At 36.8% G+C, this 17745-nt stretch overlaps 3 protein-coding genes across 8 annotated transcripts; 1 reads left to right on the top strand and 2 right to left on the bottom strand.

The window, feature by feature from the left end:
* The first annotated feature begins 5890 nt into the window (after nt 1–5890).
* On the top strand, nt 5891–8832 carry LOC109175685. Of its 2 annotated transcripts, none has more exons than XM_019325010.1 (5): nt 5891–6474; nt 7459–7631; nt 8052–8109; nt 8189–8421; nt 8467–8482. In XM_019325010.1, coding segments are annotated over exons 1-5 (768 nt in total). In that variant the 5' UTR covers nt 5891–6171; the 3' UTR covers nt 8468–8482. The 2 variants fall into 2 exon arrangements, with proteins under 2 accessions (XP_019180555.1, XP_019180554.1); XM_019325009.1 differs by lacking the exon at nt 8467–8482 and adding an exon at nt 8542–8832 and having other exon boundaries at nt 5892–6474; nt 8189–8361.
* Nucleotides 8833–8843: 11 nt separating this feature from the next.
* On the bottom strand, nt 8844–13504 carry LOC109175679 (putative G3BP-like protein). 4 transcript variants are annotated; one of them, XM_019325003.1, is made up of 10 exons: nt 13157–13504; nt 12649–12783; nt 11855–11963; nt 11657–11734; nt 11133–11398; nt 10843–11029; nt 10577–10698; nt 10391–10456; nt 10047–10125; nt 8844–9280 (listed from the first exon to the last, which is right to left on the bottom strand). In XM_019325003.1, exons 1-10 carry the CDS (start codon nt 13193–13195, stop codon nt 9075–9077), a joined length of 1287 nt encoding a protein of 428 aa, XP_019180548.1. In that variant the 5' UTR covers nt 13196–13504; the 3' UTR covers nt 8844–9074. The 4 variants fall into 4 exon arrangements, with proteins under 4 accessions (XP_019180548.1, XP_019180547.1, XP_019180545.1 ...); XM_019325002.1 differs by having other exon boundaries at nt 11657–11963; nt 12649–12715; nt 12758–12783; XM_019325000.1 differs by having other exon boundaries at nt 11657–11963.
* An 893-nt stretch (nt 13505–14397) lies between these two features.
* LOC109175684 (28 kDa ribonucleoprotein, chloroplastic-like) lies at nt 14398–16696 on the bottom strand. Of its 2 annotated transcripts, XM_019325008.1 has the most exons (5): nt 16098–16696; nt 15294–15395; nt 14896–15168; nt 14727–14795; nt 14398–14603 (listed from the first exon to the last, which is right to left on the bottom strand). In XM_019325008.1, the coding sequence occupies exons 1-4, from the start codon at nt 16479–16481 to the stop codon at nt 14742–14744; spliced, it is 813 nt and encodes a 270-aa protein (XP_019180553.1). In that variant the 5' UTR covers nt 16482–16696; the 3' UTR covers nt 14398–14603; nt 14727–14741. The 2 variants fall into 2 exon arrangements, with proteins under 2 accessions (XP_019180553.1, XP_019180552.1); XM_019325007.1 differs by lacking the exon at nt 14398–14603 and having other exon boundaries at nt 14611–14795; nt 16098–16695.
* Between the last annotated feature and the right edge of the window lie 1049 nt (nt 16697–17745).

Below are 17745 nucleotides of genomic sequence, written 5' to 3'. Positions count from 1 at the left end.
AATCATATTGCATAGTAGTGGATGATTGTGTTTTAATATAGCATTATTAATCATAACTTTAGAAGTTTAGATAATAGAGACTAATGATCAATTGTCACATTAGAGAGTATACGGGTAAAAAATCAGATGTATTATATTATATAATTATAGTCAAATTATTCGATCTTATTTTTTTTTATTTTTTATGTTTACAAATTACAATAGTACTCGCATCGGATGAAACTAATCCAACCAAAAATCAATGCGACTCCATTTAGGGTACAATTCTCCTAAGGGTCTCATTTGATTGAAAATTTGTATTTAACCTTAACTTGTCTGCCTATCTGGTCTAATTTTAACAACACTAGATTTTTACGAGTTTGATATTACGTATGTTCTCTATACACATACTACAAGAATTTAAATTTGAGACATTTTAAGAAAATTAAATTACATTTTTGTTTTTCATTCTCTAGCACAAGTAGTAGACAAGTACTCCGTAGTTAGTAAAAAGATGAGACACAAAGAATAGTAAAATCAAATTCGTTTTGAAAACTTTTGTTGGACACAAAGAATGCTAGAAATCTTCCACTGGGTTTTGTCATTCTTCTTTGAAGCAAGATAAAAGCCCCTTTATACATATGGTTGACCATCTTGGTTCCAAACTAATGATTCTAACTTCCATGCATGATGGATCTGACAGCTAGCTACCTTAATTCACCAAATTAAATTAATTTACCTTTATTTATAACCTAGTTTTCTAGTTATTTGTACACTTTTAATTTACGCATAAAATATCTTCATTACTGTGACTCCTTAAATTTTTAATGCGAGAAACAAGACTAAATGTTGATTGGTCGACCATTTAAATTACCCCAACAAGACAATTAATTTGTTTTATTGATAATAAAATGAGAATGTAATTAGCAAGACTTTTATATAACCCAAATAATTTTCTTTCATAAAAATTCTACAATATCAATAATAAAATTATAAACTACTGTATAGTTTTGTCTGAATACGTGTTTCTTTAACCAGACAACTATGACCATACATCGACACTAATCATAGAGTGGCAAAACACTATCTCATTAGTTAAGCTGTAATGGAAGAGACTCCATTTTATTCCCCTTTTATAGGTAAAAATATCATTTTTAAAATTTATTATTTATGCCTTCAACATCTTTTTCCATTCAATGCATATTCATGCACTCTTATATAATTGTAATGCCCCCAAGAAATAAATATATAAATCAGAGAAATATATATATTCATTTTTTAAAGAGAAAATTAAAATATATTAGAAAAATGAGAATGTTGGTCTGGGTGTTTAAAGGAAAAAATATCATCATATCAACTTCATATTCGAGTATTTAACAAAGTTTGGACAGTATATAATAATGGTTTTCCCCGACAATGATCATGCCTACCTAGGAAAACACCCTAAGTCTTAGGTGTCTAGCTAGCTGCTTGCTTTACAACAATGTTTCATACAACATTCCTAAACCCGGCCCTTTTCAATGTGATCAACTCTTTGTAGACTCTAGATACTGGTCCTCCCATCTAATAAGTTATTAAGTTACCATTATTATTTCTTCATAATCTTTGTCTGGTCAAAATATGAAGGTCCTGAAACGAAAAACTTCACCTTTTGAGGGCGAGAATGAGGCATGCTTAAGCAAATTAAAAGCCAAAGAAAATAGCCCAGCTGGCTATAGCATAGGATGATGTGACTTGATTAATGTTGTCATTTACAAGACAACATAAAGATTAACACATGCTTAATCAAGATTATTTAGTGTACTAACTTAGCTTTATCATAAATAGAGAAAAAGAATAGGTTTAGTCTTTCTACAAGTAAAGGCGGCATGCAAATTCTAGTGTTTTTGGCTTCTCCATGCATGCCTGCTGGATCTCCTCTCTTTCCAGATATTCTTGTCTATTATTTACAAGACAATAAGCACAAAAAATCTCTTGTTTTTCAAAGCTCAGACCACAAAACAGATCAGATGCCTACTTGCTACTGCCCTAGCTATATAGATCCAAGAAATCCAAAAAAAAAAAAAAAAAAAAAAAAAAAAAAAAAAAACTATTAATTATAATCATAATATATTCAAAGTAGCATGTATTATATTTATATTTCAATTATATGTAATCCTAACTTATAACACATTTATAAATTTACTCATCTAGTGTACTAACGCTCATGCATTTCAACCCACTCAACGATACCAATTTGAATAAGAATAAGAATCCCAAAAATTGATGTTTTCAGTTTCGTTTTACTTTGCTCCACTTGTTTCATTCTACTACTCCAACACCTATTATCTTTAACATATAAGACTCGTATCGTAAACCCTATATGTGAATTACACACATCTTTATTATTAATTAATTAAAGTGTAAAAGAATAAAATAAAAAGCAAAAGTTGGGTGGAAAGTAGGGATGGGTCCATTGGGAAACGGATAAAAATCTAAAGTGAGATCCGAAAAGGGAAAAGGTTGTCGCATTGAGGGACAAGTAGACAAACATGGACCGGAAAGTCACCATGGCCGACACCCTAGCGGCTGCCCTCCTTCTATTCTGCCACCGCTTCACCGCCCTTCAACTCTCTCTCTTCTAATTTTTAATTTAATATGCCCGGAGAATATAATAGTTTAACCTCTTCGATCATTAATTTAAAAAGACTTAGTCATAATATAATATAATTAAGGTGCAGAGTTAATCATAACATATAAGTTTGATTCCAAGAACAGATATGAAATTATTAATTTTGTTGTGAGCACTACGCTCTTAACTAGGGACAGTGAAAATTCTTGAGAGATTGGTGTGGGATGAGTCTCGCAATGACAGTGACAAAATTTAGGTTATATAAGACTTGAATTAAATTGACAAAATTTAGGTTATATAAGATTTGAATTAAAATTACAGTAAATTAACTTTTTGTGGTGTAATTAATTAAGACTCCGTTCGTCATTTAATATCAAAGTTGACACTTTGAAGTTTAAACATTTTGAAAGAACGTAATTAGAGTCTAATTTGTATCAATGTGCAATCTTTAAATTCTAATGCACCTCAAAATTGTAGTTTTAACTTTTAATTAATCTCCACCTGCAAATGATAATATGATGACTCTTTGTTGGTCTTACAAACCACCCATCACGAATGACGATCAGTGATTAATTATCAAATTAAAATAATTTTCAACAAAAATAAACAGTTTTTGCTAACTTATAAGTTCAATCAACGAAAGCTTATGATATCGCTAGTCACAATTCAAGTATGACTTACTCTAAACTAGTTCAATAATTTAGAGCAAGAATATAATGATCCTAATTGTTTAGACCTAAACTAAAACTAAATTATGACTACCTCACAATGATACAATAATACGTACTATTATTTTTCTTTATCCCCAATAAGAATGGCTATTTTAATTTGTTGGCAATTAAAAAAAAAAAAAAAAAAAAAAAAAAAAAAAAAAAAAAAAACAATAATAGGGAAGAGTGTACGGAAGACCATTTTATCTGTAAAAGGACAGAATGCATGCAAGAAAGGAGGATATTGGTCATGATTTAGCAGCAGAAAGAATAAGTTGGGTACATAATTTTGTCGACCACTATCACTTCTTCTCTCCATTCCATTGTTCCCTCTTCATCTTATTATGTTCACAGGATCATTATTATAGTATTAAAACTCCCAACATTTGTTATCACAAATTATTTGTATATAATTAACAAAAATAATTTTAATTTTTTGTTGTAGGATAAGTATATGAATTAACTAATCATATTTACATATTTAAGGATACAGTGGACAAACTCTTGACTCAAGAAGAGCATAGTTATGTCATTCGAATATTGAGTCAATGGGAAGAGTTGAGAAAGGGCGATGTTGTCACCCCCAAATATATACAAGCTAAGATCCTCACAGTTTTGATTACAGTCTCTTTTAATAATAACAACAATTGATTTCATCTTAAATTCCATACATTTTATTGTTACTAATGTTAAACGTGTCACGAGAATTTAAAACACGTCAAACACACACTCTAGCTATCACTGAGATCTTCAACGTCACCTTGGTGCACAATTAAGGGCGATATGATATCGCCTAATTCTGGTAATTAAGAAACTAATTTGACTGTTTTCCAAGATAATGATAACTCAATTCATGTTAATTAGTTATTAATACAACCATGGTGAAATTTTATATTATGTAACAACAAGTGGCAATAACTTTATAATTTGTTTTATTTATTTTTTGTGACCAGGAAAACCTGTAGCCGTTAATAGCCACCAACTCACACATAACAGGGCGTTTGGTTGGAGGGGGGAATTATGTGGGAAAGGAATTGTAATTCCATGCGAGTTGAATTGCTGGGAATAAAGTGGGAATTTAAATTCCAGTGTTTGGTTGACAGGAATAGAATTACTGGGAATTTCAATTCCAATGTTTGGTATACATGGGAATTGAAAGTGAATAAGTAGTATAAAGTCAAAAATGTCCATTATTGTTGTTAGACATTAATTTTAGGTTAAAAAAGGAAGGGGTAATTTTGACTCATCACTATCTTTTTTTCCCAGGAATTAAAATACCAGGGGGGACATGGGATTTTAATTCCATGAAAATGGGGGAATTGCAATTCCCTCCAACCAAACTACGGAATTTAATGGCCTTTGGAATTATGTGGGAATTAAGTGGGAAGGGAATTTAAAATCCCTCCAACCAAACGCCCTGTAAAAGATAAATTGCATCTCACTAAAAAGATCATGTTCAATAGGTTTAACTGTGAGAGAATGTTGATAAGAATTAAACTCATAATCTTCAAACATAAGAATTATGTTCTACCAACTTGACCATTCATTATCACATTAAAAGAAATAGTTGAATTTTGTGGTTGTAAAAGAATACAACCATTATAAGGTGTATATTAATGCAATTGGCAAATAATTTGCAGAAAATGATATGATGTATGGTTGATTGATTGTAAAGAAGGGAAAGGTAGGCAGTCACATGCATCACGTATTGACGTAGATCTCAATCCCTTTAATTTATTTTCTATAGCATGTGATTTCTTCATCAACTAACTAAGATGGTAAAATTTATACTTGTAACACCCAAAAAAAAAAAAAAAAAAACATTTAAAAATTTATTGAAGATTTTTTAGTTGAGTGGTCAAAGTTAATCTGAATTTGTCTCAATGGTACTTCCAAATTTTTATTTTAAAGAAAATTAACATTTAAGCGCATCCACTAAGGCTTAATCTCATAACCTCCCATATAAGAAAGGTCACTACATGTCATCTAAGCACAATGTACTTACAAATTTTTATTTCTAAGAAAATTAAATTTAAAGCTCTTTAATATAGTGTAACTACATAAGTTACAAATTTTGTAATTGAATCAATTCAATAGTCTGTTTATCAATTATGAAGTTGTTGAGTTTATAATGCACGTTTTAATTTTGTGCAATTATAAGGGAAAATAGTAGCCCAAAGAGTCAATACTTCATCACCGATAAGTTCGATTCTATGATCTTCCATCAAGGGGATAAATGTGACATCTGAATACAAGGTGCTTAAAGTCTTCTAATTGTTTATAAAGTGACTTTTTGTTTAATCTAATCTTAGCAAAATAAAAAAGTCATTTTACAGTATAATTAAGGAACTATAAATGTTATTTTCTCTATATCTAATAATCTAAAATAATGTAATCGAACAAATATTTCATTAGAAAAATGATAAATTTTTATACGATATTCGATATCAAGAGAAAACTAGAAGAGTTCTTGTCGAGTCCGGGTATGGATCCGAGAGACGGGACAATTTCGTTTTTTGTGGACAAGACAACTAGAAGGAATTTTGAGAAATGAAAGAAAATAAAATAAAATAAGAACAACACATTAGAGGAACTCAAATCCAAATAGGATACTGCAAATTGAAGCTCATCTACAGTATCTACACCACCACTTGCTGAAATCCTTTGTTTTCTTGGATAGTCCCAACAAAGAATTGGACACTAATCTCATAAAAGACTCGATCTTTCATGGCGCCCAACATCTAAGATCTATCCTTCAATTCTGGGTCTTCTGAATTGAATCCAGAAGATTTTCCAAAGAGCTCGATTGAAGGGAATAACACCATAGCCCATAAGTGTTCTCCGGATCTTTACACAGAAGAGTGGAGAGAAATGTTGCATACAGAAGCGTCATTTGCGATTTACAATTCGGACGAGGGGCTCCCGGGAGAGATCAGGAATGGAGATTCGATTGCAGAAGCCATGGATAGCGGCGGAGAATTCAGCTTTGGCAAGGGAATGGGTTTGATTGATGAAAAGGATGGTGAAGGGGAGAATGAGGAGAAAGATGAAGGCTTGAATGGGTTTAAGGATTTGGGTTTGGGAATTGATGGAGATGAGAATTACTGTAAGATGATGGTGGAAGAGAACCCTTCCAACCCTTTGTTTCTGAGGAAATATGCTCAGCTTTTGCAGGTCATTCTTCTTTCCTTCCCATTTACAAAGCTTGCCTTATTATTATCTTCTTAAATTATGTTTTGGTTGCATCATGGATCCTATTCTATGCATTGCTAAAAGAAGTTTATAGTTTTACCACACTACTAATATGGACAAGTTATAATCCTAGTCGGCAAAAGATCACCACACGAGTGAAAGCCGCAATCACTACCATCTTGGATAACTCGCCTTATAATCCTAGTCGGCAAAAGATCAGTAAACCAGTGCCCATAGCTAGCAAAAGATGAGTAAACCAGTTTGGGTTGCCCATAGTTGGCAAAAGATCAGTAAACCAGTCTAGGTTGCCCATAGCTAGCAAAAGATCAGTAAACCAGTTTGGGTTGCCATAGTTGGCAAAAGATCACCCGTCTGGGTTTGCCCATAGTTGGCAAAAGATCAGTAAATCAGTCTGGGTTGCCCATAGCTAGCAAAAGACGATTAAACCAGACTGGGTTGTCCATAACTGGCAAACCAGACTGGGTTGTCCATAACTGGCAAACCAGACTGGGTTGTCCATAACTGGCAAAAGATCAGTACACCAGTCTAGGTTGCCCATAGCTAGCAAAAGATCAGTAAACTAGTTTGGGTTGCACATAGTTGACCCGCTCAAAACAAGAAGGCCTAATCTAGTAGTTAGCTTGAACGTGGAACTTGTGGTTACCAAGCCAACTGACCAAGTTAATTGTTTTTGAGATATAGGAGTGTCTCAGCTCTCCAAACACCTTAGAGGCCTAAACTCCTCTATCTCAGTTTAAGAATAACTGTAAAAATTGGATGATGTGACACCAACATTTAACCATTCTATACATGTGTAATAGCATTATGGCAAACCTAATAGTGAGTCAGCTGGAAAAGGCTTGTGCAATGCTACAATGTTCTTGCTACTTGGTGTTTGCAATTATCCTGGGATGTATGGTTTTTATTCATTGTTAATGTTGTTTTACCATGTATCTTTGGCTACAGGCAAAGGGCGATCTATCAGGAGCTGAGGAACACTACTTTCTTGCCACCCTAGCTGATCCCAAAGACGGTGATATATTAATGCAATATGCTAAATTGGTATGGGAGCTCTATCATGATAAAGATCGAGCCTATAGTTACTTTAAGCGTGCAGCTCTTGCTGCTCCTCAAGATAGGTAATTCCTTGTGCATTTTACTCTGTTATGACAGCCTTGGATGGTCATCACTTGATTTCCAATATTGTATTCTAGTTTATTCGGTTTCAAAGATTTGATTTTGCATTGAGAACATAAGGTGAGCTTGCCTCGAAGTTGAATCTAGAGTTTTGTCATCAAATTTGCTACTCTGCCACAATCTCGGGGTTACCTAGGATTAGATTTGTTGCTTTGAATTCTATGAAGCATCCTGATTTATGGACCCATATCTTGATTTCCCGGTGACAACCCAAAAATGAATTTTTTTCTTGTAGGTCTAGCGGTCTAGTGAACTTTTTACAGTTCCCCTCATAGTTACTCATAGCAAGATTGATATCTCTCGTTCTTTTATACTTCCCATCTTCACGAGTTGTGCCTGACAATTTGCGTCCCCTTTTTCAGCCATGTTCTTGGAGCATATGCTAGTTTTCTATGGGAGATTGATGATGGTGATGATCAGGTTTCCTGCAAATGCTTAACCATAAATTGCTTCTCAACTCTAGAATTTTCTTAACTGGGCATGTTATTTTGATTTGCAGTCCAACGAAGAGCTACAGGGAGATGAACATTATTCGAGCACAATTCTAGCTGACCACCATAGTGATGGAGAAATCATTTCGGAATACGCAAATTTCATCTGGCAACTCCGTCACGACAAAGATAAAGCATCATCCTACTTCAAGAGAGCACTTCAAGCTTCTCCAGAAGATAGGTATTCACAATCCATTCCCCTGTCATATGGTGGATTAAATATACAAAATATAGACATTTGTAGGAATGAAATAGAATTCCCAGAAACAATCTGTTACCCTTGCCTATTCCAAGGGGGCCCTGGTATTAGGAAAAGGTTAGCAATTTACATTTGATTTCTTTTGTCCCTGTTTGTTTTCAGCAATGTGCTTGCAGCATATGCTCGTTTTCTATGGCAAACAGAGGAAGACGACGAAGATGCTGCATCAGAATGACAATGGAATGCCACTGATCTAAGGCGACGTAGCGAATTAAAATGTTTTTCACAATCCAGATACAATGTTGAAAATGTATGTTGTGTTGTATAGCAGGTAAAGCTGCAATCAATAATCTGAATGTATTGCCTTCTTGTGAAACATGAATTTGGCAGTAGATGTATGCAGTACCCTCTTTTTACCATAAAGTTTCAGAAATTAATGATATATTATCTATTGGATATTGGGATTTATAGAAAATATTGTAAAAGCCAGAATTCAGTGCCACAAGTCTGTTTATGTAAGCTAAAATAAATAATCTAAAATTGCCCAGAAAAAGATGTTGGAAAGATTCCTTTCAGCATCATATCTAATAAATAAATTGTGTGCTCAACATATACTGATGATTATGGAAGCTATGTAGTTGAATTAGTGTTCTGAAGCCACTTGCATCGTAGTAAGCGTAAACTTAACTGTATTATTATTCTGATACGATGTGTCCATTTCTCGACCCGTATTGATTGCCAGAAAGGCGGGGAGCTTGCCTGTAGAAACCGTTTCCTCTAGATGAAGTTCTGTAGTCGCGATCACCTCCATCTTGACCGTTTCCCCTGACAAAACCACGGCCACCAAAGCGCAACCCCCTTCCGTCCATCTGGTAATTGACCTTGCCTCTACCGCGTCCTCCTGTTGTAACATACATAAACGTCTTGAACATCAGATGTTTTCATGTGATGAGAAAGCCAGTTGTAAAATCCGAAATTGAATGTGCCTAAAACAATAAAACATCCAGTGAAGTATCAAGCCATCCACGGAGAAGACTTAACCACAAAAAGTCATTAGCAAAAGGGTTGTCATGTATCAACTGTCAAGTTACAAATCGTAATACTGGCATTAGAGGTTTGAGGGCAATAACTTTGGCAGTGTTGTAAAAATGGGCCTAGGTGGCCGCCCCTAGGCAGCTTTTAGTCGGCCGGCCAACTAGGCGCCCTCCGCGCCCAACTTTGCCGAATGGCTTTTTTCTTTAATTCCCTCACTTGTACGTTGTCACCTACTCCGATGCTCCTCTTCCATATTCCTCCAGCCAGGTACTAAACTAACCGTCTAACGTATGTAGTTGACTAGTTTGGGGATTATAACAGTCTACCAATTCATAGCCTACTGCCTTTTCTCTTTTTTTTTTTTTAAATAATTACTCGCCCACCTAGGTGTGCTAGGCGCCCGACTAACGCCTTCTGCAACATTGAACCTTGGTGGTGATTGGGGATTTAGCCCTTTTCAGTGTGTGATGATGATGGGGGGGGGGGGGGGGGGTTGAGTGGGTAGGTGGGGGAGGGAAGAATAATTCCTAATAAAAAGATCTAGCAGAGATTAAAAATAAATAAAATAAAGCAAGAAAGATGGAGAACTTAAGTTTGCAAATTTGAGGTCTACATGGAAGAAAAGTACATACTTCCGCGATACAAGTTGTTTCTGTTCGGTCTTCTTCCTTCAATGTATAACTGGTGTCCACCAATCTCAACAAAAGATGCCTGAAGCATATTTTAATGAGGCAATTAAAATAAGAAATAAGCAACCATGCTATCTTCACTCTTCAGACATACAATTGTTTTAACAATGGCATCAAAGCTAAAATTTATATAAAATAAAGAATGCAATTAGTGTAAAGACAGTGGGGAGGAATATATTATATTAATTAGTTGTGAAATAAATTAAAGATATTATTTCATTACTTCACATGCACTCTAGTCCAGTATAAAATATGTTATCAACACATTCAATAATGCAAGGTCAAACCTTAATTGCATTTTGCACACTCGAGACATCTTCAAATTCAACGAATGCATAGCATACATCAAAATCCTGCATCAGTTTCATGCACATATGCCAAAATCAGTATGCTTTTTAAGACCCAAAAAGTAGTAGTAGCAATAACAATAAAACCTTGAAGGTTAAGGCATGAAAATATATAAAAGAACAAACCTTCCGCGTTCTGATGGCCACACCATCAGGCTTTAGTTTACCAAACTTTGTAAATTCCTCCTCAATTTCGGAAGGATCCATTGTTGTCGGTACGTTTCTCACATACACTGACTTCACCTCCACTATAAGAAAGGAAAGAAATACGCGCATAATAAGTTACTTGAGTTTATCTGTTGAAATACAAACAGACATGTTTATGTGCATAAAGAAAGTACGCTAACTGGTGGTTAAGGATGCTTCATAACAAAATAGAAGGCTATACTAACTTTCATCTTCCACAGCTGGATATTCTTCAACCACTTCTGCCCCAGACCTCTCAACAGAGTTGGATGGCACACAAGCTGGCTGACTAGGAGGATCTGGTACATCTTGCCACTCAGATGAAGGAGGTGCAGGTTTGTTAGAGGCCTGCACGGGTACAGCTTGCACAGATGGTGCTTTAGCAACCTGTAACTTTCAAAGGTTACCAAACAGAAAAAAAGAAAAGTTTCAGTATCACAGGATCAACCATTCTTTTGGAATTTAAGGCAAAAGAAAACATAAGGAAAATACATACAATGGAAGCATAAGTGTGTTTCTGGGGTTCAGCAATTGGTTCCTCAATTGTAGCAGATAAATGGTCCTGTGCATGGTTCATTGTACTCTGAAGTGAACCATTTGACTGCACAGCAAAATTATCCTCAGGGATCTTTTCAGCTTCAGAGACTTGCTGTAGCTGCTCCTCCGCAAAGTGGTAGTCATTCGCTGGTCCATTTTCTTCAATCTTTGCAGGAGGCACAAAATCCCTTGCCTGGATTTCTCCACCCAGCAAGTAGTTGGATACTGCAGAATTAATGTTTAATCTTAAAACTGGAGAATAGACTTTCAGCAATTCAGCATTATTGGCAAGGTATTGCAGAAGCAACCTATTTTCTAGCATACTCGCAGAGAACTATAATTTCTGAGAGATTCTCTCATACTGAGTGTCAATAATATGTAAAAAGCATCAAAACTTCGACACGAATACATGAAGGAAACTAATATAGGTTATGGAGCATTGTATTCTATCAGATAAGATAAATGAAAGGCTAAAAGTCGTACCTTGATCACGAAATGTAGCTGACGTATTCAGCTTGGTATCAAGATTGGCCTGACTTAAATAGGCAACGTGATGTTGGATTATCCTTTCTTCTTCAACAAAGTGAAAGATATCATTGAAAATAAAGTAACCTTTCTCCTGGGGTGCAAGGAAAAAGGTCTGCACAAACTTCCTTCTCCCATTAAAATCCTTTGCATGGACAGAACCTGAAACCATGACTAGAACACCACCATTCCATGAATCTAAGGAATGTGCTGTCTTGATCTCTATACCAGTAAAATGGAGTGACATGATAACCGTGTGGATTTGCTGCAAGTATGAATGTAAGGGGTGACTTTGTAAAGACTATATAAACAGAAAATTGAGTAACAATCAATCAGCAAAAATAAATAAGGAACCACACTAATTTGAAATTATTAAACAGAAGCTCCTTAAGAAGATCCTAAATTCAAATCCCATTTTTATTAGAGTATTACCAGTTCCCTCGCTACTCATCTAGAGTCTGATAACCTATTAGATCTGGATCTAATCCTAGTTCTGCAAAAAATAAAATCTAGACTCAGCTAGTTTGGGTTTGGAAAACATTTATATCAAGTCCATTTAGGTTTGCAAGGAAGTGCAACACTGAACTAGTGAAGTATGAGGGGTAATGATCAAATCTAGTTTTTACTGGAACATATGAACTGAAAATGAAACATATCTAGTTCCAATATGATCCATTTTAACTGAAGAAGTAAACAGAGGCAACTGAAAGAGGTGTCTCTCCAATTTGTTCCATGCTCTTTAGCTTCTTTTGTCGAATCCCTAATAAAAAAACTAGCCTTTCTATGCCAAACCATTGGCAACTACACCGTCAGCTCACAAGTGAATATTTAACTAACTGAACCATCAAAAACTAAAACTTTTCATTCACAACTAATTCACTAAGACTATTCTTTCTGCAAAGTCCAAACCCTACCAAACAGATGAAATAATAAACAGTCAAAGGCATTACCAGCATCCCAGAGGCAGTCTCCCTGGCATTGGCATCAATCCGAATCATGGTGCTAGCATCACTGTAGAACTGGTAAACAAACTCGGGCTGCTGTTGTAGTACCTGATAGTACTGTCCTACGAAGTAGGAACCAACCTGATATCCTCAAAAACAAGACACAAATCACTTAACCTAGCCAATAAAACCAAACAAACCCTTATATCAAACAGAAAAGAACAAAAGCTCCAATGCATTACTCTGTTATCATCTTCAATGCCACATACAAAGAACAACACTTACTCAAACAACACACTAATTAACCAATTCTAACCACGCATAAAACACACATATCCGCCACTGAAATATCGAATTGCACACATACATAACATCCTACTGGACCTACTCACTCAGTACTTGAGAGAGTAGCGCACGGATATTCCGAGATATAAACACACTAATCCGCACACATCAGACTAGCTAATAGCAACGCCGCGAAGACAAATTAAGACGAGAGATAGGGCGGGCGGACCTGAGCGGCGGTGACGGGCAAGGAAAACGGCGTGGCCATAGCGGGGGACTCCAAAACCCTAGATCTAGAAATGCCAGGGGCGAGATCTGGAGAGCAGACAAAAACAAAAAACGATTCCCGAAACCGCGTATACCAATTCACATTTCTCCGCAACTGGAGAGATAAGACGACCGGAGACCGGAGCTTCGTCTCCCGCCACACAGCACGCCGGCGCCGGCGCAATGGAGAGTGGATTTGTGAGTGAGAGTGCGGCGTAGAACGAAGACCACTGGTTTTAGAGCAGGTGCTGAAAATGCTGAATGCTATGCTATGCTGCGCTGCTCTCTCTCTTCTCTCTCTCTCTCTCTCTCTCTCTCTCTCTCTCTCTCTCTCTCTGCTCCTTTGCTGTTTGCGTTTTCGCGTAGAATAACAATTTTGGGAGTATATCAAAAAGGCAGCTAAACACCAAAATATAAAATAAACATAAAAAATCGCTAATTTCTGGTTTCATGCGGACCGTCCATTTTTAGCCTTTGTTTTTTAAACTTTTACTATACTAGAGTTTATTATTGGTTTTTTGTTTAGTATTGTTATATTTACTTTTATTATTTCATATAATTCGTTTATGGTAACTAATAAAATTAATGAACTTTACTTTTTAAAGATTTGTGTAATATGTCAAAGTTCTGGTTGAGCGACATAAATGTGACATACTGCATTATATATAATTTATGTGATAATTTTAGTATGGAAAAATAATTTTTTTTATTTTAATTATTAAAATAAATTGAAATACTTTTTTTTTTTCAATTTGTATTGTAATCCCAACATCTAGGATTCGGTCGGTCCCATTCATGATGGAACTATTAGAGACTTGACATAATGAGTTCGTGTTTAAATGACTTTGATTTACGAGAAAGTGAGCTCGTCGTGTTCAAATAACTTTAATTTACGGGAAAAAGGTGCACTATAGCCTCTGGGTAAAAGCTTGTCTTGTGCCTTAGAGGGAGGTAAACCAGATCAGTAAGGCCAATAGACAACTCCCAAGAGAAGTCAACAACCAATTTGACTGAAGTTGTCCCATAACTATCCCATCCTCATTGTATGGAGGGTTGATTGAACGATTGAGTCAGAGATCTTCGAGTGTTGTAAAGAAAAAGTCGACCAAGTTAACGATATCCCTACTAGAGCAACTATAATGTGTTGGGTCATAGCCCAAAGTAAGGTCTAAGGAGAGCTAAATTGAAGTGTAAAGGAGCAAGTAAAGTGGAAATCTTGGACTATTATGGAGGGCGTAAGATAAGACTAATTCAGTCGAGTCTCGGCCTCCCAGGACCGGGGATACAGTTCAATGCTTATGACATGGTTTTCATCATCATCTTCTTCATATTGAGTTAGATTCTCACTTGTAAATCTCCAAATACTGCTTAGATGCATCAATAGAAATAGTTGAAATCCACAGAGTCACCTGCAAATGGTCATCAAACAACTATTTGATGCTGTGCAAGAAACAGTCATCTTTCCACTAGAATTCCCACTAATACTGCAAACCAAATGGTAATTTCATGCTTTGTTTAGTTCACAACTTTACAAAATTCTATTCGCCCTACTGTTTCTTGCCCTGTGCTTGGCTGATTCGCATTGCCCTTCCTTCCAGCTCCTGAGACAGTGAAAATCGTGCAAAAATACACGCAGTTATTGGCGAACAAATCTTGAGTTGATCGAGTAAACGACAACAATAAATAGCTTAAAAGTCATACCACTTCATTCAGAGAAGTGATCGCGTTTTCCATCTCCTCCCTCGTTTCATAGCTAACAAAGCCATAGCCACGGGACCTTCCGGTCTCCCCATCATACAGAACCCTCGCTCCAACCACACTGCCATATGCTCCAAACGTTTCTGTTAGCATTTCGGATGTGACAGACCAGGCTAAGTTGCCAACGAAAAGTTTGTACTCGGTTTCTGGATATAGAGGCTCCTTTGCCTTAGGCTTGTCCGAGAAGTTCACCCTCAGTGTTCTACCGCCAAACACCTGAAACATCATAGTTCAGCTTTAACGGTCCCAATCGACCTATTCCAGATTACAGCATAGTTTAGTTTTAACTTTTAATGGTTCCAATCAACCTATTCGAGATTACACAATCTGGGATTTCTTACTCTTCCGTCAAGATTTTCAATGACAGCATTGCAATCTTCAACACAGCTCATCGTCACGAAAGCAAACCCTCTGCTTTTGCCAGTTTCTCTATCGTACAGAACCTATATATACACAAGTCCATGGTTGAACATTAGCTTCGAGATGAATTGAACAAGGCAAAAACAACAGAAACTTTTGTGACGTAGTTAGGGCTTAAGTTCGTATCATTTGCACTGCAAATCCAAGTGTCTATATCTTTGGTGCAGGTCTAATTGTCTAAATGAAGTTCCATACAACAACATTATCCTGATCCATTAATCAAATCAATTAAACCCTAATCTACTGCAAAAGGCAGCTAATTTCTTGTTTATCTTGATTGATTGATGAATTGATCACAACAATCCATGTTAATTGTAACAAGATTACACCCACACAGACAACTCAGTTAGTTCTATAGACATCACACAAAATATGGTGACCATACAAATTGAGTCACTCTGTTGAGCATATAACCACTAACTGTCAGCCACTCTGTTGAGCATATAACCACTAACTGTCAGCTTAGGCTTTTAGTTGTGATGGAGCACATGCTTCAATTTGATATCAGAACCAGACCAAAGGTCATGGTTTCGATCGAATCTCCGACTACGGTCCACGTGTTGCTTGAAACTCACCGCATACATGCTTCAATTCACTCAATGGACTAAATCATGTTAAATTCAACCAATTAGCTAGTCTAACTCATGACCTTTAAGACATATGTTCTCTCTTATTTTATTGTACTTTTAACACAGGAAAAATGGGGAAGGGGAAGAGTATAGTACCTCAACAAGCTCAGGGCTACCATAGTCTTGAACGATCCCAGCAAGCTGCGCACTGTCACAATTATACGGCAAATTCCCAAAGTAGAGCTTACAATTCACGCCACTACTCTGATCATCGCCATCGCCGCCGCTTTCCTCCGGCGCGGCCGGCGTCTCCGTGACAGCCGCCTCTTCTTGCGCCACCGCGGCCGCTAGCCTGTGCACTCTCCATTTGCTGCTCGTTAACAGGCACGGTTCTATCCCGAGAAAGTGCGATTGCAGCGGCGACGTTTTGATGGGAATAAGGGTGAGGAGGTGGTCGGAGGCGTGGCGGGTCTTGGGGCGGGTGCATTTTAGGGTTTGCATGGAAGTGGAGAAGGAGGAGGCCATGGCGGTGGCTGCCATGTCGCCGGAATATCGTTGGTTGATGGGCGGCGGCTCTGTGGTGGTTGTGGATCGGAGTGATTGAGAGAGATGGTGCTAACCACCAACCAGTAACTAGAGTGTGAAGTATGGGGCTATCAGCTATGGCGATTCGTTTGCTGACGTGGCGAGACCGTGGCCAATGAGATCGCGGAGGATAGACGACGACGACGGATAAGGTGTCCAGTGTGCAGTGGTGGTTTCATCCCACCCACATTTCTCTTTTTGTCACTTTCAACTAATTTAGAGTACATTGAGCTTATTATGGATTAATCTTAGTTAAGGATACTTGAATCCCCGACCCGAGGGCCCCACACTTCAGTTCGACATAATATTTGGGAGAACGTAAATTACAATAACTCAGCACAACAGACAGGGTCAAATGTCAATGCACACAAGGAATCTGTCTACTTAAACATAATCTTCATACTGCGGCTGCATTTTTCTTAAAAGAAATTCGGTGATTAGGTCCTAAGTATAGTTAAGAACTTGAGCTAAGAATGAAACGGGTTATCTAGATTGGGAGATGACAACAAAACGGGTCACTTACGTAACCACATGCTATATACACATGATTTTAATATCAACGTAACACATGCCGTGACTGACTTGAGCTGCCATGTGAGACCTATATATTAATGTAAAACCCAATATCTACTCTTTACTCGTACACTATAAATAGAAAATTTGATAAGTGCTTAATTGTCTATATTTTCTCCCCTTTCACTAGGCCATTTTGCTCATATATTCTTCCAAATTTCATGAGATTAGGACTAAATTGTGTTATTTTGCAAGGAGTTTGGTTTGAAAAGCATTGGAAGCAAAGTTGAGTATTTTCAGGCATTTTGGTGGACATTGGAGTCAAATGGAGCGTTTTGGATGCATTAGAAGTCAATGGGAGCCAAGGAGAAGCTAAGAGGATGGCTAAAACACTTCAAAAGGAGCCTAAGAGTGGTGTTTTCAATGGTGTTGGTCATTTGGGCAAACCAAAACAAAAGAGGAGCAAAAGATCAATGCATTGCAATTTTCGCTCATTTCGACCACTATTCGGTATTTTGACTATATCTCAGCCTAGGAGTGTTGAAATGAAGTGATTCTTGTTCCATTGGAAAGAAGACTCAAAGGGCTACAATTCTTATAAATACATCAAAGTCTAAAAAGGAAGCCACAGGGGTCCAAATTGTCCTTGAAGTTGAAGTTCCAAACTGACAAACCAAAACTGACTACCGTTTGGTTTTTGGACCAT

Source organism: Ipomoea nil, unplaced genomic scaffold (genome assembly GCF_001879475.1).
Source record: "Ipomoea nil cultivar Tokyo-kokei standard unplaced genomic scaffold, Asagao_1.1 scaffold0688, whole genome shotgun sequence".
NCBI lineage: Eukaryota > Viridiplantae > Streptophyta > Magnoliopsida > Solanales > Convolvulaceae > Ipomoea > Ipomoea nil.
Note: the sequence above shows the minus strand (reverse complement) of the source record. Positions and strands in the feature narration are given on the sequence as shown.

What these genes read in the sequence shown, in the direction of transcription:
- LOC109175685 (XM_019325009.1), top strand. Translation starts at nt 6,172, where the DNA reads ATGTTGCATACAGAAGCGTCATTTGCGATTTACAATTCGGACGAGGGG. An exon ending in CTTGCTGCTCCTCAAGATAG is followed by an intron (nt 7,632 to 8,051) that starts GTAATTCCTTGT and finishes CCCCTTTTTCAG; the next exon opens with CCATGTTCTTGGAGCATATG. An exon ending in TTGATGATGGTGATGATCAG is followed by an intron (nt 8,110 to 8,188) that starts GTTTCCTGCAAA and finishes TTTGATTTGCAG; the next exon opens with TCCAACGAAGAGCTACAGGG.
- LOC109175679 (XM_019325000.1), bottom strand. Translation starts at nt 13,195, where the DNA reads ATGGCCACGCCGTTTTCCTTGCCCGTCACCGCCGCTCAG. An exon ending in AACACACTTATGCTTCCATT is followed by an intron (nt 11,030 to 11,132) that starts GTATGTATTTTC and finishes AACCTTTGAAAG; the next exon opens with TTACAGGTTGCTAAAGCACC. An exon ending in TCCAGCTGTGGAAGATGAAA is followed by an intron (nt 10,699 to 10,842) that starts GTTAGTATAGCC and finishes CCTTTCTTATAG; the next exon opens with TGGAGGTGAAGTCAGTGTAT.
- LOC109175684 (XM_019325008.1), bottom strand. Translation starts at nt 16,481, where the DNA reads ATGGCAGCCACCGCCATGGCCTCCTCCTTCTCCACTTCCATGCAAACC. An exon ending in GTAGCCCTGAGCTTGTTGAG is followed by an intron (nt 15,396 to 16,097) that starts GTACTATACTCT and finishes GTGTATATATAG; the next exon opens with GTTCTGTACGATAGAGAAAC. An exon ending in TTGAAAATCTTGACGGAAGA is followed by an intron (nt 15,169 to 15,293) that starts GTAAGAAATCCC and finishes ATGATGTTTCAG; the next exon opens with GTGTTTGGCGGTAGAACACT.